Source organism: Nyctereutes procyonoides, unplaced genomic scaffold (assembly GCF_905146905.1).
Source record: "Nyctereutes procyonoides isolate TBG_1078 unplaced genomic scaffold, NYPRO_anot_genome, whole genome shotgun sequence".
Taxonomy (NCBI): domain Eukaryota; kingdom Metazoa; phylum Chordata; class Mammalia; order Carnivora; family Canidae; genus Nyctereutes; species Nyctereutes procyonoides.
Window position 1 is genome coordinate 65,917,717 of NW_026575051.1, and position 27,685 is coordinate 65,945,401.

Below are 27,685 nucleotides of genomic sequence, written 5' to 3' on the forward strand. Positions count from 1 at the left end.
TGAAGTATACCTAAGTGGCAGATTTTTTTTTTAAAAAGTTACTTGGTAGGAAAAAAAATATTAGGATGTTTTCTAATGAAGGAGTTCACTTATATTGGAAATAAATGACTTTTACATTAGAGTTCAAACAGTGGTTAATTTCTTGAGGCACATTTGAGATTCATGTCATGTGCCGTAAGCTTAGGTCTTTGAAAATAAATACCTTTCCAACCCCACGTGACAATGTAAGCAGAAGTTGGATGCGGTTTTTCCAGTTCTTTTCCACAGAATTGCTGGTGGGCGTCTAAACCTGGAAACAGAGAAGCTGCAAACCTCACGTTCTAAGGTGTGTCCCAACCATTGGAATCACCCCTGTCCAGAGTATACCAAGAGAATTTTTTCAAATTCTGCGGGAAATGACCCATTAGTGAGATGGCAACCAATTTAGTGAATCACCAGGAGTAAATAAAATGAAATAGAATAGAATAGAACATCAGGGCGTAACATAGATAGTAAGGGTAAGCCTCAAAGAATCCTTGCTGTAGTCATGTACCTGTGTGTCCAGGGTCGTATTATCAATTTATTATATATTTATATTAAACTATATTGTGAATTTATTATTACTATGTGTAGCCAAAAAGTTGGAAAACCACTTTCCTAGGGGCTGGGAGAACTGGCTCTTCTTCAATCAATAAGGATGGATGAAGAGGGGTAGGTTTACAGTCACAGAGAGGAGATTACCCGAGGATGGATCCCCAGAGTTACAAGCCGCCACCTGAGGATCCTACTTGTTTGACATACAAGCATTTTCTTTTAGTCACCAGTATTTACATGTAGCATATCTCATGGAAGAATCCAGATGTACGACCCCTTGAGAAAAATTGGAAGGTCTGGCAACACTGGGCCCCCATTCCAGGTAGCCCCCACCCCCATTAGCCCAGGGTGTGAGCTGCAGCTCCCTATGTCTCCCCAGCCCGCTTCACTCATTTTCTGGCCCCTCTGCTCCCTCGTGATCCCTGACATAGCCAAGGAGGTAGAATCAAGAAGAAAGGAAGAGACAAAGAAGCAATACAGGGTGTGCATGTCACACCATAATGGATGGGATGTGTAATTAGGCAACTTGGTTTACCTTGATGTCCCAATTTGTTTCTTTTCTAACAGTCAATCAGCTATTTATTGAGCCCCTTCTAAGAGCCAGGCACCTCCCTAGGCCCACGGGGCCCTGCCCTCAAGGAGCTTGTGAGGGGAGATAGCAAACAGGAAAACAAAGAAATAAAATAATTTGGGTTCCCTCGAGGGTTATGAAGAAGATAAGCAAGATAATGGGATAGAGAATGTCTGTGGCAGGGGTACTTTGTGTGAGCTCAGGTGACACTGGAATGTGTCCTTGAGGAGTGGACAACGTGCCCGCACTGAGGGGCCACAAGTCCCGAGAGGGGAGGAAGGTCACTCAGGCGGTGCAGGACCCGAAGGCCAGTGTGGCTGGAAGATGGCTCCCCATGGGGACATGGAGGGAGCTCAGGCCACAGCCCAGGAGGGCCAGGCTGGGCAAAATGGCCTGGACTCTATGCTGCTTGCCCTGAAGAGCCAGAGCAGGGCTTCAGCAAGGGACAGACGTCACCTGACTTAAATTTCTCAACAATAGCTGCACATTAGAATCACCTGAGGAGCTTTTCAAACGTTCCAGCCACGGGGACCCAGGCACACCAATTAAATCACAGAGGATTGGTAATTGCAGGAACAAAGCTCTTGCCAACATGGGAAGGGATGGGATCTGGGATCCCAGGGTGGGGGAGTGAGGTCAGACTAGGTAGGTTCCTAGGTAGGAACGGTGGCATTCCTTATGGTCGGGAGGCAGGGCCGCTGTGAGGGTGCTGTTTGCTAAGTGTTTCGCTTCTGGGCCTGAACGCTGCATATGCATTGGTGGTTTAACTCTTGGTAGCTCCCAGGTGAGAGCCCTGCCGCCTCCCGAGCTGCCCACATCCCTGTGCGGGTGCCCGAGCAGCTTCACCCGCGACCCTCATCTTCCCTGCCTCCCCCTGGCCCCGCGCCTTCCCTCCGGGGCCACCGCAGGGACCCCCGCGCTCTGGGAGGTGCCGTCTGCGGCTGTCCTTGCCACCCCGGCTGTTGCCGTTCCTGTATCCACGCTGTTGGCAGGTGCCCGCTGCGCATCCTCGCCGGGTCCGGGTGGGCGCTCAGGAAGCGATGGCAGCGAAAAGTCATCGTCATTTTAAAAGCGCACGTTGCCCAGTTGCAACACCTTCTGACGTGCCGGCCTTGCTTGGACTCGTTGTCCTTTGTGCAGGAGCTCCCCGGGCTTTGTCTCGGAGCCTCTGTTGTGTAGGAAAGGCGGCCTTCGCGGGGTGACTCCAAGGCAGCTGTGCTTGGAGACCGAGGGGGCGCCCCTGCCTTTGATCATGAGGTCACTTGTAGCTGACTCTGCCACGGGCAGGCAAGGGGTGTGGTGGCAGGGTTGGGATTCCTGATTTAAGAAAATGAAAGGGGTGGGGGGATCCCTGGGTGGCTCAGCAGTTTAGCGCCTGCCTTCGGCCCAGGGTGTGATCCTGGAGTCCCTGGATCGAGTCCCCTTGGGCCTCCCTGCATGGAGCCTGCTTCTCCCTCTGCCTGTGTCTCTGCCTCTCTCTCTCTCTCTCTCTCTCGTTCTCTCTCTCTGTGTCTCTCATGAATAAATAAATAAAATCTTAAAAAAAAATAAAGGAATGAAAAATTTAAAAAAAAATGAAAGGGGAAGAGACGTGCGTGGTCAGCTTCATAGGACTCACGGTGTTATTGCTCTGTTCAAATGGGCTTTTTGGCTGGTGGTTGGCAGTGTTGCTAACACCGCCCCATTACCCAAGCCAGAACAAGACCACAGGGCAGTCTCCACCTTCTCACCCTCCCTGCCCTCTTTACCTTCACGCAGCCCTCGCCGGGCTCCCATGCGTCTCCTGGCTCTGCACTTACCTGTCCCACTGCTGCCCCACTGCTGTTATCAACTGTCACCTTGTGCCTGGTCTTCTGCCCCCCCCCCCGCCCGCCTTGCTCCATCCTCAGCTCATTGAGGACCCTCAGAGCAGCCAGAAGAGCCTGGAGAAGCCAAGCTGCCAACCACACATGGCTGTGAGCAGCAGCCTCATCCCTTTATCCCAGTGGACCATGAAAAATGATTATCTTCTGTGTGTGCCATATGGGACAAGGGGGCAGGAAGCAAATGAAAATCAGATTGCATCATCTTCTCACTGAAAACCCTTTGGAGGGCTCCCTGTGCCTGAAGGAGTGTTTGCCAAAGTGAGTTCCAGCTTTCCCTTGAAAGAGGGGTTCAGCACTCGAATCAGTTTGCCTTCCTCCTCTCCCTGTTGGAGAGCCCCAGTGCACGTGGGCACAGTTGAATGTTGTAAAGATGCCTATTTAATTTTAATTCAACCCAGCATTTTATAAATGTACTTGACCGTGGAATCCGTCTTTTGAAGAATGCAGTTTGGGAAATATTGACCTAGCACAGAAGTTGGCAAACTTTCTCTGTAGAGGGCCAGAGAGTAATTATTTTAGGCCAAATTGGCCGTATAGTCTCTGTTCAACGTACTCAACTGAGCCGTTGTAGTGGGAAAGCAACATTGACTGATTTATGGTCACCAAAACTTGAATTTCCTGACACTTTCACATCTTACGAAATCGTGCTCTCCTTTTGAATCCTTCCCAGCCATTGAAAAATGTAAAAACCGTTCTGAGCTTGCAGGCGCGACAAAAACAAGAGGCAGGCTAGACGTGGTGGCTAGGTTGCCAACTCCTGGTCCAGGGGATGAAGTCTCTACACCCCAGCATGCATAGCTCTGTAGCGATCTAGCCCCAGCCTGACATTCCAGGCTCTTCTCTTGACTTTATTTTGCCTTCCATCCACGGCCTGTGCACCAGCAGTATGGAACTCCTTGCAGTTCCCCACACCTGTCCTGCTCTTCCAAGCTTCTTGCAGGATCTGCTATATAATTTGCTGGACCCACTATAAACTGAGAATGTGGAGCTCTTTGTTCAAACATTGTTGAGAATTTCAAGGTGGTGACAGCAAAGCCTTCAACCAAGTGTAGGGCCCTTCTAAGTGTGGGACCCTGCTTGGGGTACACACACACAAAACTAGCTCTGACTGCAGACTTTTGTTCCTTTTTCCCAGAACTCCTTTTGGCCTCCTGTTAGTCCTTCAGAATACTTCTCAGTCTCCACTTGCTTTATAAATCTTTCCCTGACCTGTTTCCAACCCCTCGGGACACTCTTATTTTCTGTACTGCCCTTACCTGGCTCGGACCAGGCTGTACTACATTTCTCTCTTTACACGTCCATCTCTTTGTCTCCCCCTATTAAGACTGAGCGACTTCAGGAGGAAAATAAGTTTCCTTTATCTGTAGCCTGAGAACCTAAAACAGGTGCCAAAGCAGTATCTGTGAAATGGAACTGTTCCCGCATGGTAATCCCACTCATTGTAGACTTTGGAATTTTATCCATGATCCATTACAAAATTAGCACAGTGTGCTATGGACATTTACCAGGGACACACAGGGCGTTGTTACTCATGCTCAGTTTAATGGTGGACATCCATCAGGATAAGAGTGAGCCCCAGGGCAGCTTCTCCCTGTAGTAATAACTGACAAGTTCATTCCAGTAGATTGTGAAGTTAGATGGGCTGCAGCAACTCCACCTATGAGTATGGATGTGTTTCCCCTCTAGAATAGAAGCTCCCGGGATCCCTGGGTGGCGCAGCGGTTTGGCGTCTGCCTTTGGCCCAGGGCGCGATCCTGGAGATCCGGGATCGAATCCCACGTCGGGCTCCCGGCGCATGGAGCCTGCTTCTCCCTCTGACTGTGTCTCTGCCTCTCTCTCTCTCTCTCTCTCTCTCTCTCTCTCTCTGTGACTATCATAAATAAATAAATAAATAAATAAATAAATAAATAAATAAATAAATAAAAAGAAGCTCCCTGGTGGCTGGGACTTCTTGTTCATCACTAGACCGCCAGTGCCTGGCACAGCACCTGACACATAGCAGCGAGTGCCTAATAAATATTCATGGAGCAAATGAATGAAAGAAATGCTAAAATGTAGGCATAGACTAAAAATGCTTTACTTGAAACAAAATATGTGCTTTGTAATTCAGTAGGGAAGATATTTAAGGCAGCGAGCCCTGGACCAGAAGTTGGGGTTCTTGGGTTCCCTTAATAATGATGACAATAACCTCTAGGTTTTGAGTAAATCACTTTACTAGGTCATATCATTTCATTCTCACCACACCCCTAAGAGGTGGGGACCACCGAGGAAGGTTAGAGAAAAGTTGAGTGACCTGCCTGAGTCACTCAGCCAGTACTTGACCCTGAGCCTGATGGAATGCAAAGCCTACACTCTGCTCTGTACAGTCCTGGCTCTCCCTGCGCTTGCTCTGCGAGCCTAGACTGGCCACTCAACGTTTGGATTTTCAGTTTTCTTATCTGAAAAATGAAGTTTAGACTAGACAATCTTTAAGTTTCCTTTCAGCTTTAAAATTCATTGAGAACAGGGAGCTTGGTCGGAGTGGACTAGGTGGTTTTGTTGGTTTTTATTGGTTTGTTGAAGTGCAGAAAAGAAAAACTTGAGTTGTTTTCGAGAAGCTTGCAAAAACAATATTTTTCTACATGAACCTCATCCCCACATTCCCATTCAAAAAAATATACTTTATCTGAGACACAAGTGTGGTATCAGCCGCACAGATGAGCTATTCCTAACGTCCACTTGCTGATAAAGAAACAGTGTTGTGTTGTAAGCCTAAGAATCTGTAGTCATAAACACAATAGATGTTTTCGGTTTAGAGATTGGACTTCTTTTTGCAACTCTCATTATCTTATTCCTCTTTAGAAAGCCTTGTAAGCCAATGCCCTCAGCTTCCTACTAGCCAGCAGTGGTATATAAGGCCTCCACGATCTGGGTGCTGCCCCTCTGATCAGCTCTCTTCCTCCTCTCCTCCCTCACATACTCCACTCCTCTTGTTTTTTTTTTTTTTTTTTTTTTTTTTACTCCACTCCTCTTGTACCTGAAGCATGCCAGGCACACTCTCCTGCCTTAAGACCTCAGTAGCTGCTATTCCCTCTGCAGGAAATTCTGTCTCTGGTCAAACCCATGGCTAGATGTCTCGCCTCTATTAAAGGCTTGCCCTACTATGTCTACCCTGTTCAAAACTGCTGCCTGCCCCCATCCCCAATCCTCTTTGATTTTCTCCATTTTTCTATTTTTGCTTTTTTTTTCTGTAGCACTTATTATCTCATGTCATGTACCTCGTTTATTACAGAACATTATTTATTATCTATTTATACCTATTAGGACATAAGTCCTATAAAGTCAGGGTTCTTTGTTTCATTACTGATATAGCCCAAGTGTCTAGAGCAGTACCTGACATCAGGGAGGCACTCAGTATTTTTTTTTAAGATATTTTATTTATTTATTTTAGAGAGAGAGAGGGTGAGAGAGAATCCCAAGCAGGCTCCATGCCTAGTGCAGAGCCCAGTGTGGGGCTCAAACCCACAACCCTGAGATCATGACTTGAGTTGAAATCAAGAGTCAGACACTTAATCAACTGAGCCACCACTCAGTATTTTTTGAAAAAGAAATTATTAAGATAATCAAATTCAGGAAAAGGAGTCCTCATTCTGGGATGCAGAAGTGTTTATATGGACCAAGTTATTCATAAAACCTACATTTGAGTATTTGTCTTCTGGTAGACCCTGAGAGAGTAGAGAGTAGATTCATTTTTGATGAATTGATGCTGCCAAGCCTGAAATAGTGGTGAGGTCTTGTAGATTTTGTCCACACAATTCTTGAAAGACTTGATTGTAAGTAATATAAAATTTTTAAATTGAATAAATTCTTAGATCGAAAAAAAAAAACCACCTGGAAATAGGGATTCCTAAAATCAGAACTGCCTTGACAAAACATTTCCTTGATTGTTACAGCAAAGAAGACAATGGAATCCAAAGAAGCAGTTGTGATGGGGGACCCCATGGTGAAAATAAATGGGATTCATTTAACAGAATCCGATGCCGTTGGCCACTTAAAGAGTCACCCACTTCAGCTAACTTATGATGGAAGCTGCAGTGAAATCAAGGAGCAAGAAACGTTCAAAGGGACAACATCCTTGCCATCTCATCTCAGAAGTGGAGGGTCAGTATTCTTCTGATTTAGTTTTCTGGTTAGGATAACTGTGTCGTATACTAGTTTGTTTCCTAATCTTACATAGATGATTGATTTGCATGTTCCCTTTCCATGAATAGAAAAGGTTTTTTTTTCTTATGGCAAAATAGAGTTGGTTTTACATCATTCCCTGTTTAATCCTCGGGAAAACATTTATTCATACCTGCCAAATGCTGCGTTGACAAGGCTGTCAGAATAGCAAAGCCTAACTTTGCTTTAGTTGGGCTGTTTCAGCCAGCCCTCCAGTGATGAGTGATGGTGCTGTTGTGTGCTATTTAGGATTCCTGCCTGGCTGGGAATCTCTCGTTCCCTCCCTTTGGATTGGTTTACTGTTGTTAATTCCACCAAAGAGTGGACACTTATTTTATTCCCCAGTGGAAACTTGTGTTTAAATATTTATTTTGCAAACAGGTAAATAGACAAAAGCAGTAGAATCCTGTAGATTTTTGTTGTCTGTGATATCTCTCTGCTAATCCCTCATAAAATGAATTATTGAGAATTACTTTATTTCATACCATGTTCCTAGATAGGACTGTCTAGGGCTTCCCCTAGAAAATTGAGGAGCAATTTTCTTACCATCTTAAGATTTATGGAGAAATGTGAATTCTCACCCTGGTGTTTTCCTAGTGAAAGCTAGAATAACTGGGGCCTGGGGTGGGGGGGGAGGGGGATGGAGTGGGGAGAGCAGCCTCTGTTCTCCACCCCCTGCCAGTAACGATGCTGAGATAGGCAGAAGGTCTTGGACTGGACGGGGTCATTCAGTTAAAAATATTTTTCTATGACTTTCTATTGGGCCATTGTGGACAACCGCCCGGTTCAAATTTGCTTAACAAGATTAAATTCCATGGGCCTTTTTAAGACCGAGTACTTGTTGCCCTCACTTTAGATTTTGGGTCTGACTTTGGCTCGTACACAGGCAGCGTGTTTAAAGCTTTTCCGGGAACCGGCTGCTTGGCAGCTGGTTAGTTTAGCTGAACTGACCTTGTCTGCTGACACAGCCTGAAGAGTGTCGCACACACGGAGTTTATACGAGGCGACCTAGTAATCCTTGTAACGTTGCTTTGCGTTCAGTACATTTTTTAAATTAAAGGAAAAAAAAATCGAATGTCTCCTTAAGTGGAAGAGAATGACTTCAAATTGGGACTTTGGGAGCTGAGCACAAAACATCAAACTGGCCATTGCAACCAATCTTTTCCAGTCGGTGAATAAGAATAGGCTGCAGACCTCAGAGTTTAAACATAAAAGACTGCAGGAGAGCTTGTGTTTCTTTAGCACTGCAGTGAAAAGGAAACATTTATCTTGCTGCACCCATCCTTACAGTAATTAAAGTTGACTAGGAAAAACCAGACAAGAGCTGTTTTATTTTTATTTTTATTTTTTTGAATTTTTTTGCAAACCTTCAGATGTTGCAGAATAATCTGGCAAGCCAGAGTTCATTATGTCTTCCTCAGTCTGGGACAGCAAAGGCATTTTCAGTTGCATATTTTATCCCACAAACAGCAAAGGAGAAATCAATTAGGGACTGGAAGCGCTTCTTCCTGACTGTCCCAAATTATGAGGCATTGGCAGTGCTAATTGTTTTCCTTTTGTTTGGTGAGGACGGCCTTTGCGTCCTGTAATGACTGTGCCTGAGTCAGGTTTACAGTGCACCCTGGTGAGTTTAACTTCCCATAACATTTCTGCTTTATGAATCTTTACCTCCCTTAATCATAGGATGGGGTTTTGTTGAAATGGTGCCAAAAAAACAGTTTATACAGTAGGATTAAAACAAACCAGAAAATGGAAACTATTAGCAATTCTTTCATTAATTACGTTTGTGAATCAATCTGGGACACTTGATAATTGTTTCTCGTAAACATTTAAGTGAAGAATTCCAAGAAATGATCTTTGCTATGCAGTGCAGTATTCCCAGTTTTGATGCTAAAGCCTTACTCAATTAACATTTTTCCATCTTTAAGCCCTAATGTGGTAAATGAAGACTCTTGTCAGTGAACCCCGCTGGCAGAAGAAGGGAGGGGAGGGAATGCAAAACTAGAAAAGGAGGAGGCCTGGGAGGACACTGGCTCCAGAAGGAGCCCAAGCAGGTCTCCTAAAGGGGACAGAGGAAATGAGGACGTGCCTCCCACGCAGGGTCCTCACCCACTCACTTAATGCGGGGGAGTCTGACACCTTTAGGCTGCATGCCTCCAGGCTGGGGGGAGAAGGGACCAGTTTGTTCCAGTGAAATCGCTTTGATTTGTACACCCTTCATTTAGAATATGGATAACTCAGACCTGGGATGGAGTGGAGTGTCATTTTATGCTGGTTGTGATGGAAATAGGATTTGCTCAGCAAGGCATCATCATAAACAAGATCTTGGGGGACTATTTAACCTTACAAAAGAGAGCATCTTGAGCACTTATCCAACTATCATCTTCAAACAGTGTTGCAATTCTGACAGTCTCTGCGTGTCCAGCTAAGGGCCCATTTACGGTTTGGCAGGCCTGCCCCGTAGCGGCACTCCATTTTCTCTTACTTTCTGTTGCCACGTGGATTGAAAATAAGAAAGCTTCCATTAAAATACATATGTATGTATACCTCTATCCATCTATCCATTCATCTATCCAGTGGTTAAATCAGATGGATCCTTTCATACATCTGCTTAAAAACCTTTAAAGGCTCTCTATGTAAATCCTTGGATTTAGGTTCGGTTCTCTCTCAGCCATTTGACTTATCTGTATGGTCTCTGACAAGTCTCTTACCACTCTCAGAGGTGACCGTTTTCTAATCTGTAAAATGGAAATATCTGTGTTCCTTCACTCCCATCTCCTCCCAGCCTTTACTGTGGGCTGTGGAATGATTAATAAGGCTTGAAAGCCTTGTTTGTCAAGTGCGAATAGTACTATTTTTGGAATCAAAAAGAAGAAAAGAGGGCTCTTGGTTAAAGAGGGTAAGGAAAAGCATTCTGCAGAAACTAAACAAAAGCAGCAAAGAATGAAAAACACCAAAATAAATGCCATCAATGAAGCAGAAAGCTGGTTCCAACCTGAAACCACAAAACATGGAGCAAACTTTGCACGCTGCAGTGTGGGCTTGATTTTCTTTTTTTTTTAATCGACCTAGCATACTTGCCTTGTCTTTGGAGAGCAAGGTGTCTTGTATCATGCTTGGTCTATATTTAGAAAAGGGCTGACCCTCTTCTCCCTGCCTTACCTTCCCAAGGGTCCAGGGGGGATGATGTGGCCCCGGCCTGGCTTTCAGAGTCCACCTGTCCATCAGCCACAGCAGTTGGTTCAGACATGGGCACGTGATCCAAAACAGGCCAGCTGAGTTCCTCCATGGGCCTTTTGCCAAAGCCTTTGAGGAAAGTGCTCTTTCAAGTTCTTAAGCTATAAAGATGGTGTGGTCTTAGAGCCAACAGCAGCCATTTCATAGCCTTCTGGAGGGTGACTCTGAGGGGGGACATGATGTATAAACAGAGCTAAGGAAATGGAGACAGTGACAGTGTATCAAGGATGATACATACATACCCCTAGATCCAGGGTACCTGAGACCACCAGATCCACATTGTATACTGCTCTGTCTTGTGAACCAATATGTTCCTTCCTTCCTTTCTTTCTTTCTTTCTTTCTTTCTTTCTTTCTTTCTTTCTTTCTTTTCTTTTCTTTTCTTTTCTTTTTTTCTTTTCTTTCTCTTCTTTCCTTTCTTTTCTTTCCTTTCCTCTATTTATTTGTTTTGACAGGGACAGCTTGTAGTACTTCAGGTTAGGTTTTTGTCTCTTGGAATAGTGCAGCCAGGAGTCCAGTTAACCTGGCAGATTCTACGAAATATTGATGAAAACAAGGGGTAATTTGAGAGCAGATACTGACCTCCTCAGACCTAGACCAAGAAACAGATTTCACTAAGAGTGAGTGTCTCAGTTCAGAAGGTAATACATCCAATAGTCTTTAATTAAAGAAATGAGACTTAAAGATGTGGGCCAGCCCCAGAAAAAGTAGAGACGCCCCTGCAAGGACCTTGGTGAAAGGACAGGGGGATGGGACTGAGGGCGATGCGCTCCTCATTTCCTGTAGGCCAGCTGGTATGCATGCACACGTATGTGGTGGTGGTAGGGGAGGTTTGCTATGTTAGAACTCAAGGAGCCTATCTCAGCCTATTTCTGTGAGTGACAGCAACTTGCCACACACAGACCAAGCAGATACATGCTTTAGGTCAAAAAATAACAGACCTGGTGAATGGATGTTCAAGAATGCTGACTCAAGTTGGAGCTACAGAACACCCTGATTCTCTCCTTCTGTGGATCCTATGAATTCTTCAGCAAATAAATGGCTCTGTTTAAAGATAAATAAATATGAGGATTAGAGTTAACATAGAACTCGAGTGCAGATATGTAAAAAACAGAACCAAAGACAGATGAAGAAAATGGATCACAAAAGGCATTGCCCTCTAAACACAAGAACTAAGACCATTTTCCATAGCGTCAAAATTAAAAAAAAAAAAAAAAAAAAAAAAGGAAAGAAAGACGAGCTCTTCTTTGGGTTCTAAGAATTCAAATTAGAAATTCTAAGCCCACTTTAAGAGATGAAAAATATATTTGCAATTCTCAAGAAGTGAAAGAAAAATGTACAAACACAGAAAGGAAAGTTGTATTAGAAGTAAAATGAGGGATGCCTGGGTGGCTCCATGGTTGAGCATCTGCCTTGGGCTCAGGTCATGACCCTGAGGTCCTGGGATCAAGTCCCACACTGGGCTTCTAACAGGGAACCTGCTTCTCCCTCTGCCTGTGTCTCTGCCTCTCTCTCTGTGTCTCTCATGGATGGATGGATGGATAAAATAAATAAATAAACAAACAGTTGAAAATGCAATGGTGTACAGGCTAGAAGCAATCATACAAAAAGAAAGAAGCAGAAGATATGAAAATGATTAGAGCAATTAAGATAGATACAAGAGGCATGGCACTTGTATTCCTGAAGGAGTCTTCCTCCTCCTTCCCCATCCCTCCCTAGTACTAGCGTACTTTCTTTTTCTTTTAAATCTTTTTAAAATTCAATTAATCAACATGTATATTATTGGTTTCAGAAGTAGAGGGCAATGATTCCTTCATCAGTCTTTTTTTTTTTCTTCGTCAGCCTTTTATAACACCCAGTGCTCATTACATCACGTGCCCTCCTTAGTGCCCGTCACTCAATTACTCCATCCGTCCACTCCCCCTCCCCTCCAGCAACCCTCAGTTTGTTTCCTATGATTAAGAGTCTCTTATGGTTCGTCGCCCTCTCTGATTTCATCTTGTTTTATTTTTTCCTCTCTTCCCCTATGATCCTCTGTTTTGTTTCTTCAATATGAGTGAGATCATATGGTAATTGCCTTTCTCTGATTGACTTATTTTGCTTAGCGTAATATCCTCTAGTTCCATCCACGTTGTAGCAAATGGCAAGATTTCGGGTTTTTTAATGGCTGAGTAGTAGTCCATTGTGTGTGTGTGTGTGTGTGTGTGTGTGTGTGTGTGTGTGTGTGTAAATATACCATATCTTCTTTATCCATTCATTTGTAGATGGGACATCTGGGCTCTTTCCACAGTTTGACTATGGTGGACATCACTGCTAGAAACATTGGGGTGCAGGTGCCCCTTCAGATCACTACATTTGTATCTTTGAAGTAAATACCCAGCAGTGCAATTGCTGGGTTGTAGTAGCTCTACTTTCCATTTTTTGAGAAATTTCCAAACTGTTTTCCAGAGCGACTGCACCAGCTTGCATTCCTACCAACAGTTTAAGAGGGTTGCCCTTTCTCCACATCCTTGCCAACGTCAATCGTTTCCTGATTTGCTAATTTTAGCCGTTCTGACTGGCGTGAGGTGATATCTCATTGTGGTTTTGATTTGCATTTCCCTGATGCCCAGTGATGTTGAGCATTTTTTTCATGTGTCTATTAGCCATTTGTATATCTTCTTTGGAGAAATGTCTGTTCATGTCTTCTGCCCATTTCTTGATTAGATTACTTGTTCATTGTGTGTTGAGTTTGATAAGTTCATTATAGATTTTGATACTAGCCCTTTATCTGATAAGACATTTGCAAAGATCTTCTCCCATTCTGTAGGTTGTCTTTTGGTTTTGTCGGCTGTTTCCTTTGCTGTGCAAAAGCTTTTTATCTTGATGAAGTCCCAGTAGTTCACTTTTGCCTTTGTTTCCTTTGCCTTTGGAGACGTGTCTAGTAAGAAGTTGCTGTGGCCCAGGTCACAAAGGTTGCTGCCTGGGTTCACCTCTAAGATTTTGATGGATTGCTGTTTCATATTTGGGTCTTTCATCCATTTTGAGTCAATTTTGCATATGGTATGAGGAAATGGTCCATCTTCTGCATGTGGCTGTCGAATGTTCCCAACACCATTTGTTGAAGAGACTGTCTTTTTTCCATTAGATATTCTTTCCTGCTTTGTTGAAGATTAGTTGCCCATAAAGTTGAGGGTCCATTTCTGGGTTCTCTATTCTGTTCCATTGATCTGTGTGTCTGTTTTTGTGCCAAGTACTAGCTTACTTTCAACAACCAAGTGCCATATACTCTTCCAAGTGATTTACATATATTAACTCATTTGATATTCACAAGAACCAACAGAATGGAAGAGACAACTTTCTGAAATAAAAATTTGAATCTGAAGCTCAATGGACACAGCATGTCCCAACAATTTTTTTAAAGATTTTATTTATTTATTTATTTATTTATTTATTTATTTATTTATTTATTCATTCATTCATTCATTCATTCATTCGAGACACAGAAAGAGAGGTAGAGACACAGGCAGAGGGAGAAGCAGGCTCCCTGAGGGGAGCCCGATGCAAGACTCAATCCCAGGACTCTGGGATCACGACCTGAGCCCAAGGCAGATATTCAACCACTGAAGAACCCAGGTGCCCCCCCAACGAAATTTTATATGGAATACTACACACTAAGATACTTCCAATAGTGTTCAGCACTAGAACACTACCCAGGGCATAGTACTAATTGACTATTAGTAGTTGTCAATTGAGTGAATAAATGGAAGAAGGTATCCTATGGCCATCCAGGCTAAACAAGCAAGTCCCATAAAAGGAGAAAAAGGCTGACTGCCTCTGGCTTTAGTAGAGCACTTCACAGTGTCAGAAGACAGTAGGGTAGTATCTATGCAGTCCTAAGTATGAGAAGGATAACACAAGATTATCCTTGTGTTATCCTTGTGTAACACAGCCAACTTGTTCTTTAATAAAAAGGCAACAGATGGATTTTCCAAATGTGAATGAACTTGGGGACTATAGCACACATGCACTTTCTAAAAAACTCTTTTTTAAAAAAATATTTTATTACATATGTATGTATTTGTTTATTTGTGAGAGAGAGACAGACAGAACAGGGGGAAGAGCAGAGGGGAAGGGAGAGGTTGGGGGAAAGAATCCCAAGCAGACGTTGTGCTGAACGCAGAGCCTGAGGCATGACTCAATCCCAGGATCCTGAGATCATGACCGGAGCCGAAACCAAGAGTCAGATGCTTAAGCGACTGAGCCACCCAGGCGCCCCTAGAAAACTCTTTTGACATCAAAATGATGAGTCAGAATTCAGAAATGAGGAGGCTATGATAAAGCCATTCATGGTGAGTATCGGCTTTGTTTTCATAGTGAATTAAAACCCTGAAAATGATGGTTATGGAACAGAAGACTTAATGATGTAATAGTAACATAAATAACCAAAACTGGTACTTGGGAGGAAGTGTGAGTGCCAATTATTTCACTTCATAAGAGGGAATAGATTTGTCAGTAGCTACAGACTGAAATTGAAATATGAATTTAAAAAAGAATATTTCAGCATCCTAATGTTTTTCATTATTTTTTTTCTTAACTTCAGAGAGATCTTTTAGAAACTAATATCTCTTGGGAAGACCCATTCATCTGAAGTTCTACAATTCCTTCAGTTTCATCTCAGTTTCTGTTTCTCTGTTAAATTCAAGTAAAATTTATACCTAATACTTTAAAATTACAATGACATGTATGGTATGATCCTATTATATGTATCCTTTACCTGCCCTCCCTCCCAAATCACTCTTCTGTTCTTTCCTTTCTCTTTTCATCTGAATATGTGCAAAATATGTCTGGAATTATGTTTACCATATATCAATATTTATTTCTGGGTGGTGGGGTCCTGGATGATTTTTTAAGATCTTCTTTGTACCTTCTTATATTGCCTGGCCTTAAAGATGAATAAATATGTCATTTTTTTCAAAAATAATGAAGTCATCATTATTTTAAGAAATTAAGGGTAACGTGGCTGCGTAACCGTTTCCATTCGGAAAAGACAAGCACCGGCCAGGATGGTTTTGCAGAGTCCTACCTTATTCAAACATTTCCATTTAATAAGCATTTCTTGGTAAGCAAAGCCCTATGCTGAGGAGTCGGGAGGTGGGAGACAGACAAATGGACCCTGCCCATGAGGTGCTTACACCACAGCAGTCTTGCTGCTCAGGTTTGGTCTCTGGAAGAGCTGTGTCAACATCACCTGGGAGCTTGCTGCAAATGCAGGATCTCAGGCCCATACTGGATTTGAATCTGCATTTTGCATATTTTTATAAGATAGCCTGTGATTTGAATGCACACTTACGTTTGGGAAGCACTATTCAGTGATTAGTTCTGAAGCTGGGGAATGAAAGCAGAGCTGAAAGTGCTAAAAGCACACGCCCTGGGAGTTCAGATATGAGAGCACCTCATTCTGACCTCAAGATCAGGGAAGGTTTCTTAGAGTACCCGTGGGCTTGGGATGCCTCTTGAGGCTGGTTTTCAGTCGGGGTGGAACATTGTGTTCTTTGCTAAAGGAGTAGCAGAGGCGGAGGGGTATTTGACCTGGTGGCAGCCGGTTGGAAAAAAGGCAGATGGCCTGGTGCAGCAGGAGCGTGGGTCCTGAGGCTGTGGACTGCAGGGAACCACCGAGAAGTTTTCAGCTGAAGACAGGCAGCAGAGTGAGGGACAGGGAGAGGGGAGAGCCTGGAAAGGAGGAGACCATGGGGAAGCCATGGTGGTAGCGGCTCTGGTGGAAGATGGCCATATGTTAGCACCCTGTTAGGACGGTAGGAGGAAAGCAGAGAAGGGAGCTGCTTAGAGCCAGCCCCCCTGCCCCCCTACATGCTAGGCCAGAGGGCAGTCACAGCTACTCTCCCCGATGAGGAAGGAAGTCCTCGTAGCTGCAGCAGTGGGAAGTGACAGGACCTTTCACCTGATGTGCCTGGACGCTGTGGAGCTCTAAAGGTTACGGAAAGCATGGACTTGTGGGCTTGTACACAAGCTAAAGGGACTTTGAGCTTAACTAAGTTGAGCTACGGTGGATAGCTACAAAGCCATGTCTCATCAAGTTTATACAAGAGCTTGAATAATAACCACTTAGTGATAGCTGAAAAAGATGCTGAGATTATATGTATAATTTTTAAATATGCATTTTTTTTAATCATGAGCCACAACCCAATGCCATAGATACCTCGGAGGACTTAAAAATTTTGATCTTATGATCATTTATTTAAAATCATGTTCTTTCATTTCATTGTGCTTTTATGTAACTGTTTAAGTACAGAGTTCTATTTTTAACATTCGTTATTAAGACCGAATGCTAATGTTATTAATGCTATTATGTCTGGAAACTATATAACTGGTGCTTAGGGCAATGAAGATGTGATTAGGGGACCTCACCCCTGCCACTCCTTGGTGTTGGCCTTCTCAATTGCAGTCAGAGAATCTAAGAGACTATGAGGCAGGGGTAAGCAAACTAAGACCAATGGGCCAAACGCAGCCTATGACCTGTTTTTATAAATAAAGTTTTATTGGAACACAACCATACTCGTTCATTCACCTCCTGGCTGTGGTTGTTACATACTACAGCAGCGGAGTTGAGTAGCTGTAGAGACTGTATGGCTGCAAAGCCTACAATATTTACTTCCTGACATGAATCTATACAGCTTGAATCTAATTCTAAAAATGAAGTGTCTTTTTTTTTTCTTGGGGCATGGGAAAGTTTAGCTCAAAATTTGCTAAATTTTCTTTTTATCATATGCTTATGATAATCAGCACATTTAAAATTTAAATATGCTTTAAAATTTTAAATATACCTTTAAGATTTCCTTTCCCATTTTCTCACATGTAATTTTTTTTTCCACTTGGAAATAAATGTATTGCTTTCTTTCACCTTCATTCGAAATCCTTCTTAATGTCTTTATAGTTACTGCTTTAAAGCGGGAGTCAACAAACTATAGCCCAGGAGCCAAATCTGGCCAGCCACCTGTTTTGTTTCATTTTGTTTTACATCCTTTGTGCCAAGAATGGCTCATACATTTTTTAGTCATTACATTTAAATGGTTACAAAAATACCTACATCTATTTTGCCACTTGGCCTGCAAAGTGTAAAATAGATATTGTCTGGCCTTTTAAGAAAAAGTTTGCTGACCTCTGACCTAATCATAATAATTAGAAAAACTGTCTAAATAATAGCAAAATCTGAGGTTTAGACCATTTTTAAAGAAATACACTTTATTTCTTCAGTGTATATATGGTCCAGAAGTAGATGCTGCCAATGTGACTGATGGGTGGACAGACACTAGTAACTCAGTCTGTATATAGCATTGCCTTGGCTAGAGAGCTTGGTTCTGGTTATTCAGTGAAAGGAATGTAGGGCTCCTGTCAGTGGCTGGGAAAAGAAGACCTTGCTTTTGCTCTGAAACGTGTTGGCAATAGATCAGGAGCCTGGGAATGTCATAGCCATCTTGCCGTCTTCAGTATTCCAACCTGATTACAAATGGAACCGAAGAAAGAGCAGACCTGAGAGAGCTGCAGAAAGAAGGAGACAACACCCTGATCACACCACACCTAAAACCCACCCAAGTGTTCGACTTCTAGGTTATATGAGCCAACACTTTGCATTTACTGATTACGTCTGCTAGACTTAGGGTTTTTTGTTGTCGTTGTTATTTGTAGATGAAGATACCCTAATTAAGTGGTGTTTTTCTGCCTCTAAAAAGAAGTTCACAAAAGAGTTTGAAAGAATACCTTCTGGAATTATTTTATTGCTGGACATCAAAGATCGTTGCACAAAAATTAATTGTGGTCTTTGACAACACGGAAAAGGAAGCTGGTAAGAAGAACAATTCTACTGGATGACTGAATCAAGATTTAGACACATCTGATAGACGTTGCCAAAAACAACACTGTGAAATTTGGCGAGTCTACCGTGGATGGGGGCAATCTGCCTTAGCTGCATATGTAAGAAAAAACAAGAATTGACCAACACTGTGATGTAAGCACCAAAACCACTAATGCAGTTTTAGGCTGCAGTATTTAGAATCCCTTTCCATTGTTCCTCAGGCTGTACGTTTAGCCCAGGGCTGGGTTCCAGAATTTAAAAGGGATCCAAAGTGACACTCGCGCAGAGTGACTGAATAGGCTGGCAAGGAGACTTGAAACCATGTCCTACGAGGTGGAGTTAAGGGGACTGGAGGGAGAAGTCTGTCGGTGACATCAGTGACGGCAGCTGCAGTGAGAGGAAACACTTAGCAAGTACTCACCAGGCACCTGGAATTCTGCTAGCAATCCTGCATTTTATCATTTGACCCTCCCGACAGCTTTATATAGAGGGTTGCTACTATTTACCACCCCTCTTCTGTCGATAAGGAAACCAAAACTTAGATGAACAACAGACCCGAAGCCACACGGCTAGTAAGACTGATGATAATTATCTGATAACCTAGCTAATAAAACCATGGAATCTAAACCATTAGGAGAGGATGTTCAGTGGTGAACACCACATTTTTAAATATGTGAAGAACTGTTGGGAGGAAGAAGGATAAAGATTTGTTTTATATGGCCTCGATTAGTAAGTTGAACCAAGAAGGTTCTTGGGGTAGAAGTGACAGGAGAACAGATTTCCATCAACCATAAGGCTGTCTGTTCTCTTCTTTGGCAGATTTTCTGTTCTTTTTTCTTTCTAAAGTTTTTATTTATTGATTTGAGAGAGAGAGAGAGCATGAACAGGGGGTGTGGAGCAGAGGGAGAAGGAGAAGCAGGCTCCCCGCTGAGCAGGGACCCAGGGCTCCGGCTCCACTGGGATCATGAGCTGAGCAGAAGGCAGCCGCTTAACCGACTGAGCTACCCAGGTGTCCCAGGGTTTTCTTTTCTTGATGTGTCTCTCTCCACCTCACTCTGATTGTGGGACTTCAACTGTCTCGTTCCCCAGAAACCCTGTTAGGCTTGCCCTGGTCAGACAGGACAGTTCTTCCTCAGTGTTCATCTTTGACCTGTGTCTCATGCTTGCCTTCTCAGCATGCTTGGGCTGCATGAGAACCTATTTTATTTTTCTTCTTCATTTGGACTCCTTTTCCCCTTTCTGTCCTTTACATGAATATCTGAAAAGGCTTTGTCCTGAGAGTCTCGTCTTTTGAGCCACAAGCCTGATGACTCTAGTCCCTGTAGGACTGCTTGGATCTTTAACAGCGCTCTGTCCCTGACTTCCACATCTCCTTTGCTGACACCTCATTTTTCATCCAAAACTCAATATGGCAAATATCACACATGCCTTACTCCTCAAACTGTTCTCTCTAACCTGCCCATTTCTATTGATGGCAACCCCGCTATCCTGTTCCCCCAGGCCTACCTTCTGTTCTTTCTTCTGCCTGAAATCAACCACCAATCCTATCAACTTTTCATTTACAGGTTCTCTCCAGTCCCACTGGCACCCCCAAAGACTTAGATCTTGTTACCTCCTAAATGCTCTTGTCCCAGCTCCAGATCCCATTACTTTCTCATGTTAGAACCTATGATAGCTCCTTATGGCCCATCAGACTGGGCCATCAGCTCTCCCCAGGGTTGCAGGCAGCTGCTTCTGGTGCATCCCAGCAGAAAGCTCCTATTCCTGCCTTGCTGGTCCCTTGCAATTATCCCCCGCCCTGAGTACCAGGCTGCTCATGCTCCTCTTTGCCTCCACTCATGCTCCTCCCCTCTGAAGAGCAGTGCTATCCCTTGCTGGTTCAACTTTTATTTTTTTAAGACCCACTTTGTGGCCCACTTCTCCCTCTCACTAATCACTTCCTTCTCAGCATCCCTCCAGTTCTTGTAACACGCTGACTTTCACAATCTAGTACTTGATTAGAGACTCCATTGGAACTTTCCATTTAAAAAAAGTTGCTTAGTTCCTCAAAGTAGATTTTAGACTTCTTCAGGGCAATGCTTTATATGTTCTTTATCACAGTAACATCAAGCACTGGACCATTCAGACAGCTGCTTGTTGATTCAGAGCAAAAGAAAATACAAATATTGACTATTAAGTTCTTAACATGTGCCAGTCACTGTACTAAGGAGAGGCTTTGCCCTTGTGTTAAGATAAGACCAAAAGTTTAAGTAGGTTGCCCAAATCTACATAGCTGATAAATGTTGGACCCGGGACCTGGGACCTGGTAGTTTAGGTTCAGAGCCCGTAAGCTCAGCCACTGTACAATGATGATCATAGGGAGTTCGTAAATCCTCATCGGGTGCTCTTCTTGAGAACCAGTAGGAGCACTGTTGAGCTCTGGTATATCATAAGAAGAAAGACCCTTCTTTTTCTTCCCCCCAACCAGAAGTAGGGATACACAAATGTGGTTTAGGGAGGCAACCTCATCACTGGCCATGACTCTGAAAGTGGACCAATGACTTTGGAAGGCCATTATTTGAAAACTGTCTTGCTTGATTTCAATAATTGTTTAGGACAATAATGAAAAGAAGGCTTGCCTCCATGGTTCTTAGACTTTCTTGTTATTTCTAGGAGTGATATGTTTGAGAACTTCCTTAGCTTCACGGCTTGTCAAACTTTGGTATTTTACTTTCTGCAAGGGTAGATGAGATCTGTTCCATCTGAATCTCAACTCCCAAGAGTGCTGACAAAGAAGATCCCATCCCCATATTCTTTCTTTGATTGGCCAGGGACACCTTGCTACCAGATTCGTGTTTTTACCCTGCATAAAAATAAGGCAATTGTTTCAGAGTATGAAATAATTAGATATTTTGGGAAGGATTAGCTTGATCTTTTCTCTACTAAATGACAAAGAGAAGTGTTAAATCAAGTGTTCAAAAAAGGAACATGTTTATGGGAAAAATGATATTTGGAGAAGCTAATCCTTGGGACAGCAGTAAAAGCCAAGGGCCAAGACATAGCACTGGACATTTACTGGGGATCTTGTTCACAGACATGTGTCTGGGTATTTGTGAGTGACCCTGACCACGCGCATATTTTTATAGCAAATATTTTATTTGATGACAAAAAAATTTGTTGTAAAATTTGCACTTGGAATTGTGTACAGATATTTGAAGTAAGCACTTTTAAGTGTCAGCTGTAGCTAAGGAAAAGTTGTATCCTTCCTGGATGGTCTTTACATTAAATATAACCTTAAAAACAAACAAACAAACCTAAAACAACCTGGCAATATAATCCTACTATTGGCCAACCACTACTCTTTTATCTGAAATACAAAATATTTGTCATCTGGGGGCTGCCTGAATTTACCTTCAATTTTCTTTCACATTTAAATTATTTTAAAAAGGGACTCCTGGGTGGCTCAGAGATTAAGTGTCTGCCTTGGGGCCCAGGGCATGATTCTAGAGTCCCGGGAAAGAGTCCCATATCGGGCTCCCTGCATGGAGCCTGCTTCTCCCTCTGCCTGTGTCTCTGCCTCTCTCTCTGTGTGTCTCTCATGAATAAATAAATAAAATCTTAAAAAAAATAAATTATTTTAAAAATAAAGCATTTTCAAGGAATATTAATGAGTTTTTTAAGTGGAAACAGAACAGTCTGTGCTGAAGTAGGAAGAGCTGTGAATTGGAAATTATGAACCCAGGGCTCTCGATCTGACCCTGCTTTGTGACCTTGGGCACATCTGACCAATTTGGGAACAGTTTCCTTGTGCGAAGGGAGACCTAGAGAAAGGGTCCCTTCCACTCCTAAAGGCTAGTCTTTTGTGCTTCCCTGCATACCAGAGTTCTTTCTTATTCTAACAGTGACCTCTTGTGGTATATATCCTTCAGCAGGATTTTTTTTTTTTTTTTTGATTTGCAAAGTAAACGGGATTTTTTGTTGTTGTTTCTGGTAATTGTATTTAATACTATGAGGCAGCTCTGACTTGTCTTTTGATAGATAAACCTCAGCTGGAAACCAGATGTTGGCTAAAGGATTGTAGAGCACCAAACCCCGTCTTAGAAACAGTCCTCTGTGGTTTCTTCACAACCTGCCTAGAGCCGACTCCACACTTTAAGGAAAGAAGAAATGCTTTGGTTTGTGGGCTGAGTGTTGTGTGTATTCCTCTTTCTCCTAGGGACCAGGGGAAGAGGGGTTCAAGAACCTCATCATGTTTCAACAGCTCGGACCTGAGCAGACTGGAAATCAGAGCAGGTGAGGTGCCCTGTGCGTAGTAGAGGTCCCCAGCACCCCTTCCCCTTCAGCATCTCCACCCGCAGGAGAAACATTTGCACTGAAGATGTCTCAGTTGGTTCAGTGTTTGAAAACTCCAGTGACTTTGGCCAACTTGGCCACACATCAACATTTATTTTTAGAAATTTTTATTATTTTCACCACAGTCTTCAAATTCTTACCATTACAGCTCTAGGGCCTCAAACCTCCATAGATTACTGTCTCAGTGAGCATACAAGCAATTATTTTGTTAAAGCATTTGGAAAATTGCAAAATTTGACAGCGGCATCCTTCTTGAGTTCAAAATCATGGCTCACTTAAGTGAAGCTCTATTAGCTGTATGAAGACAGCCTTTGGGGGCTTTAATCTGTTTGAGGAAAAAAAAATGTAACAATATAAATCACAGGCTAGAAATGATGCAAAATGTATTCATTCAATGAAGTGTAGCAGTTACACATGTAATATTGGCTGAAATGAGTACAAACATATTATATGAAAACATTAAGTTGCAAAAACAATGACATATGTTGTTTATGGATAAAGATCTATGTGGTGACGTGTAAAATCAAACATGATAAAAAAAAAATAACCACCTGATTTAGAATGGTGGTAACCCTTGGAGGCAGAGGAAGGAAGGGGAATAGATAGGGGATGGCAACTATATCTATAATGTTTATTTCTTTGAAATAAAGGAGAGGATTAAAATACAGTTAATATTTGATCAAACTATTTGTGGGTACACAGGTGTTTGTTATATTTTTCACTTTTTTACACAAATGCAATTTTATAAAACCAAACTAATATTAGGTCCCCAAAATATTTTCTTACTTTCAAAACTAATTTCTCATCAATAAAATGACTTTTGTGGCCAATCAGAATTTCTGTAACACTCAGGAAAATCCTAGCCTGATTTCTGCATCAGCTTTGTTGCTAAGGATTTTACATTTACTTGCTAAAAACATCAGCCAATAAACATTGTGTCAAGTTTTGTGTCCAGAACTCAAAGCTGTGGTTAAAAACTATAACCACTGAGACAGCAAAATCGTCAAAAACATGCTGAAATTTCTGCTTGACTTACCCAATTTCCTGTTGAATCATAATTTTTATATTTAGCAAACTGTGAACCTAAATGAAAGTGCTTTCTAAAATATTAGGTTGTTGCCCAAGACTGAGGCAAACTTTTATTTAGTTTTTGTAGATCTTAAAGAGTAATCACAGGATCCCATGCTTCAGTTGCTAGAGTGGAGAGAGGTTTGGTTATATAAAATGGTATTTTTGCAGAAAGCAGAGTTGGAGGGGGTCCGGGAGTGGGCGGAGATGTGGAAAGGTCATGGTTGGACACAACTGCTTCCACTGTGATTCTTGGGAAAGGGTTGAAAGTGATCCCTTAAGCCCCAGTGTCTGGCTGACTTTTGCTCTGAGAAGGAACAAGTCTTTAGAACATTCAGAAGGGCTTGCAAGGGCCTTTCCTTTCCCAAGGTTAAACCCTTCTGCAATTTCTGGCTCACCCCTGTAATTCAACTCTGCCTAGGGTGAGCACGTTATTGATTCTGTGTATCCTAAGAAGCAGATTGATAATCATGGTTTCTCATAGAGCTATTCTATTAAAGGGCATATTGCATAGGAGGTAAAAATGCTGATTTGAACTTATTGGACTTGGAGTCTGCATCTCTGATAAATTTCAGGGTGCCATAAATATTTGGTGATTAAGTTATTTATCTGACTTATTATCGTCTGGCTTTTCACTTGCCTTGATATACATTGACTTTATTCACACATCTTTGGACTTTGTCAGATACCTGGGAATATGAACAACCATGTGTTTTATACTGCTTGAGTATTCAGGTTTACTTTTAGAATCCATACCTATAATTTATCAAAGTTAGGGTAGACTCATAAAAGTAATAACCCAAAAGATTGAGACAGAAAGTTGAAGCTTGGGAAAGCTCTGAATTTTTGAAGTATTTTTCAAACTCATTTAGTGACAATGCCTGACCTGGACTGATGGGAGGCCAGGAATTGTCTTTGTTTTGTTCCTGTGAATATGCCTGTACCCAGCTGCAGGGTGCCACCCCAGAAGACCTTACTGGGGCTGGTCTTGCAGTGTATGTAGCATATTACCTTACTAAAATTCAAAATTTTTTGAATCCCAAAACACATCTGGCCCAAAGGCTTTGGGTAAGGGATTGTGAACCTGCACGATATGGACTGATTTTGTCCTAAAGGCAATGCACGTATGCATTTTTTAAAAGATTTTATTTATTTATTTATTTATTTATTTATTTATTTACTTACTTACTTATTTGAGATAGAGAGAGCACAAGCAGGGGGACGGGCAGAGGGAGAAGAAGAAGCAGACTCCCCACTGAGCAGGGAGCCCACGTGGGGCTGGATCCCAGGACCTCAAAATCAGGACCTGAGGCGAAGGCAGACAGACGCTCAACTGACTGAACCACCCAGGTGCCCCACACCTATGCATTTTATGGTGAATTCTTCCTTATGGGTTAGATGATTACGTGACGCTTTGCTAGTAAAACTATAGAGAGCACACCTACACCGTTTAATTACACCCTTGTTGACAATCCCTTTCTATCTACTTTTTCTGCCCAAGCTCTTTTCACACGCCCAGTGTACATTGTCCCCTTTTGGTATCAAGAAGGTCTGATAAAAGGCGAGCCTGGACTTGCTGCAACTGAGGTGGCTGTTTCCAGCAAGAAGTGTGTTAGAGGAAGGCCTCTGTGCTGGAAGGGATGGGTACATTGCTTAGCTTTCTTGCTTCTCCTGGGTGACATCATCATTGCATGCTTAGGAAGTTTCATGTGGATTGTATGTATTTTCTTCTTCTAAAGAGTAACACAAATACATGAGAGGTTTTGGAAAATACAGTAGCACATAAGAGAAATTAATAACCCATAATGCCAATACTTGGAGATGACCATTGTTACCCCATTTTCTAGAGGAAAAGCGATGCACCTTGCCCACAGTCAACTAGCTCATAGGTTGGTAGAGCTAGGATTCAAAACCAGACAGTGACCCTAGAACCTGTGCTCTTAATAGGCCTCCCTGGTCCATTGGTCCTCTCCCCCGCCCTCATTGAAATAATCTAAAAATATATAGGGCATATGCCTTTTCGCTGGTCTCCCTTCTTCTCTTTCTATGAAACCCCGATTGTCCCTATCTTTTCTAACTTTTTATGCGACATTTTTGGGGTGTAGGCACTACTGTGGGCACTTGATTGATTGTACTGGGTCCACTCTGAGCAGGTACAGGCTGAATATTGATTAGATAGATAGACTGGGTGCCATGTGAGCACCTTATGGGAACGGAGGGAGAGAAAGGGAGAAGGGAAGCTGAGGACTATGTCCTTCACATTGCTCTTGAGAGTCCGCACTCTCATTTCTGGAGGGAGCAGTGCCCCCTCCAGCTACACTGTGCTTTAGATAGTGAGATATTTCCTGTGTGAAATATATCATGATTTGCAGTTTCTAATAAGATTCACATGGCCCTCCAAAGTCATCTTTCAGTTTACTGTTTTTGCTGTGGGGTGGACTAGCCTAGAGGTCAAGTGCTTACAAGTGCTGTGGAGCTGTATGACCTTGGGCAGGTAGCTTAATACACCTGAGCCGCACTTTCTTCATCTGGAAAATGGAGACCATTTGGGGACCTCTTCATAATGTTATAAAAATTGAAGAGTTGTGCTGCCTCTTAAAGTCCCCCAGGCACTGGCAGCTATTCTTCTACAGCCTGCATTCACAGGCAGCATCTAATCATGATGATTCAGTGGGATCACATAGCCGGATAAACTTCAGACAGTGGTGGCCTATTGTTTTTTTTTTTTAATCAGGAAAATAAAATTCACATTTATTGTGTATTACTAGATATTAGGCATTGGGCTCTGAGCTTTACCTATATCATGTCTTTTAATTCTCATAGCCCTGAATGCAAAGATTTTCATCTCTGTTTCACTGATGAGGCTTAGAAAGGATGAGAACCAGACCCCAGCCAACCAGGGCATCAGTAATGAAGCTGTGATATGCACTGAAATCTGTCAGTGCCTAAAGTACAGGCTTTTCCTACTACCCCACGCAGATTCACTTGGCGTTAATGGCATTGGCCCCACAATGATACGGCCATTTCGTTTTCTATTGGAAAGAAAGTCTCGCCATAGGCCTTCCTTTTAGAAAATTTTTTATTAAACATGTTTCAAAATCCTATCTGTAGTTTTCTATTTATTCCACGTTACAGAGTGGTAAGTTTAAATAACAAATAACAAACTATTTGCCTTGCAGGGTGCCTGGCTGGCTCAGTGGTGGAACATGCAACCCTTGATTCTGGGGTCGTGGGTTCATGCCCCACGTTGGGCATAGAGCTTACTTAAAAATAACAGCAACAACAACAACAACAACAACTATTTGCCTTACTGACAATAATTCCAACATTTACAAAGTTTGAGACATCATGCAGTGTCCTAAACAGAGTTTAAAGTTCTGATCTCTTTACATGATCTTTTCTGAGTTCAGTTTGGGGTGATTTGCTTAGAAGACAGGTAGTTCTAATTAGAATTAGTTGGGCTTAAATGTAATTTCATTCCACAGTTGATTAATATAGTGATGAATAGTAAAGACTTGTGATGGTGCTCTAGGTATAACTTTTTTTCACAGCTTTCTCCTGATCTGGATTTCTTTTGCAGTCTCTAAAGCCAACTTGCAAGAAAAGGAAACAGAAATAGAAGTAGATGAAGTCTTTTGGAATACGAGGATTGTACCGATTTTGCATGAATTAGAAAAGGGTAAAAAAACCACAGTTTTTGTTTTAAATTGAGAATATCTGTAGTTATTTATATGTTTCCCCATTGCCCTGATATTTTTAGCATGTTTTGCCTACCATTTCTGTGAACATGTTCAGAAACAAATGAAGTTATCTCTTTACTCACCCAGTAATGTATGTATGAACGCCATGTAAACCTAATATTTAGTGAGTAAAAACTATGCTTTAATTTCAGGAAGAGAGCCTACTTCTAAAACTCCCCAGGGAATATATATTAATTATCACCTCTCTGCCCAAGGAAACACTGGTTGGAAATCTCTGGGGAGGCAGT

The 27,685-nt window shown here is 42.5% G+C and overlaps 1 protein-coding gene across 1 annotated transcript in view; it reads left to right on the forward strand.

Moving 5' to 3' along the window:
* Positions 1–27,685, forward strand: part of ARMC2 (armadillo repeat containing 2) — a 104,608-nt gene that overhangs the window by 17,328 nt on the left and 59,595 nt on the right. Inside the window, exons 5-7 of the mRNA XM_055330169.1 lie at positions 6,942–7,149; positions 22,493–22,569; positions 27,278–27,376. Of these exons, the coding sequence (XP_055186144.1) occupies positions 6,942–7,149; positions 22,493–22,569; positions 27,278–27,376 (384 nt within the window). The remainder of the gene's footprint in view (positions 1–6,941; positions 7,150–22,492; positions 22,570–27,277; positions 27,377–27,685) is intronic.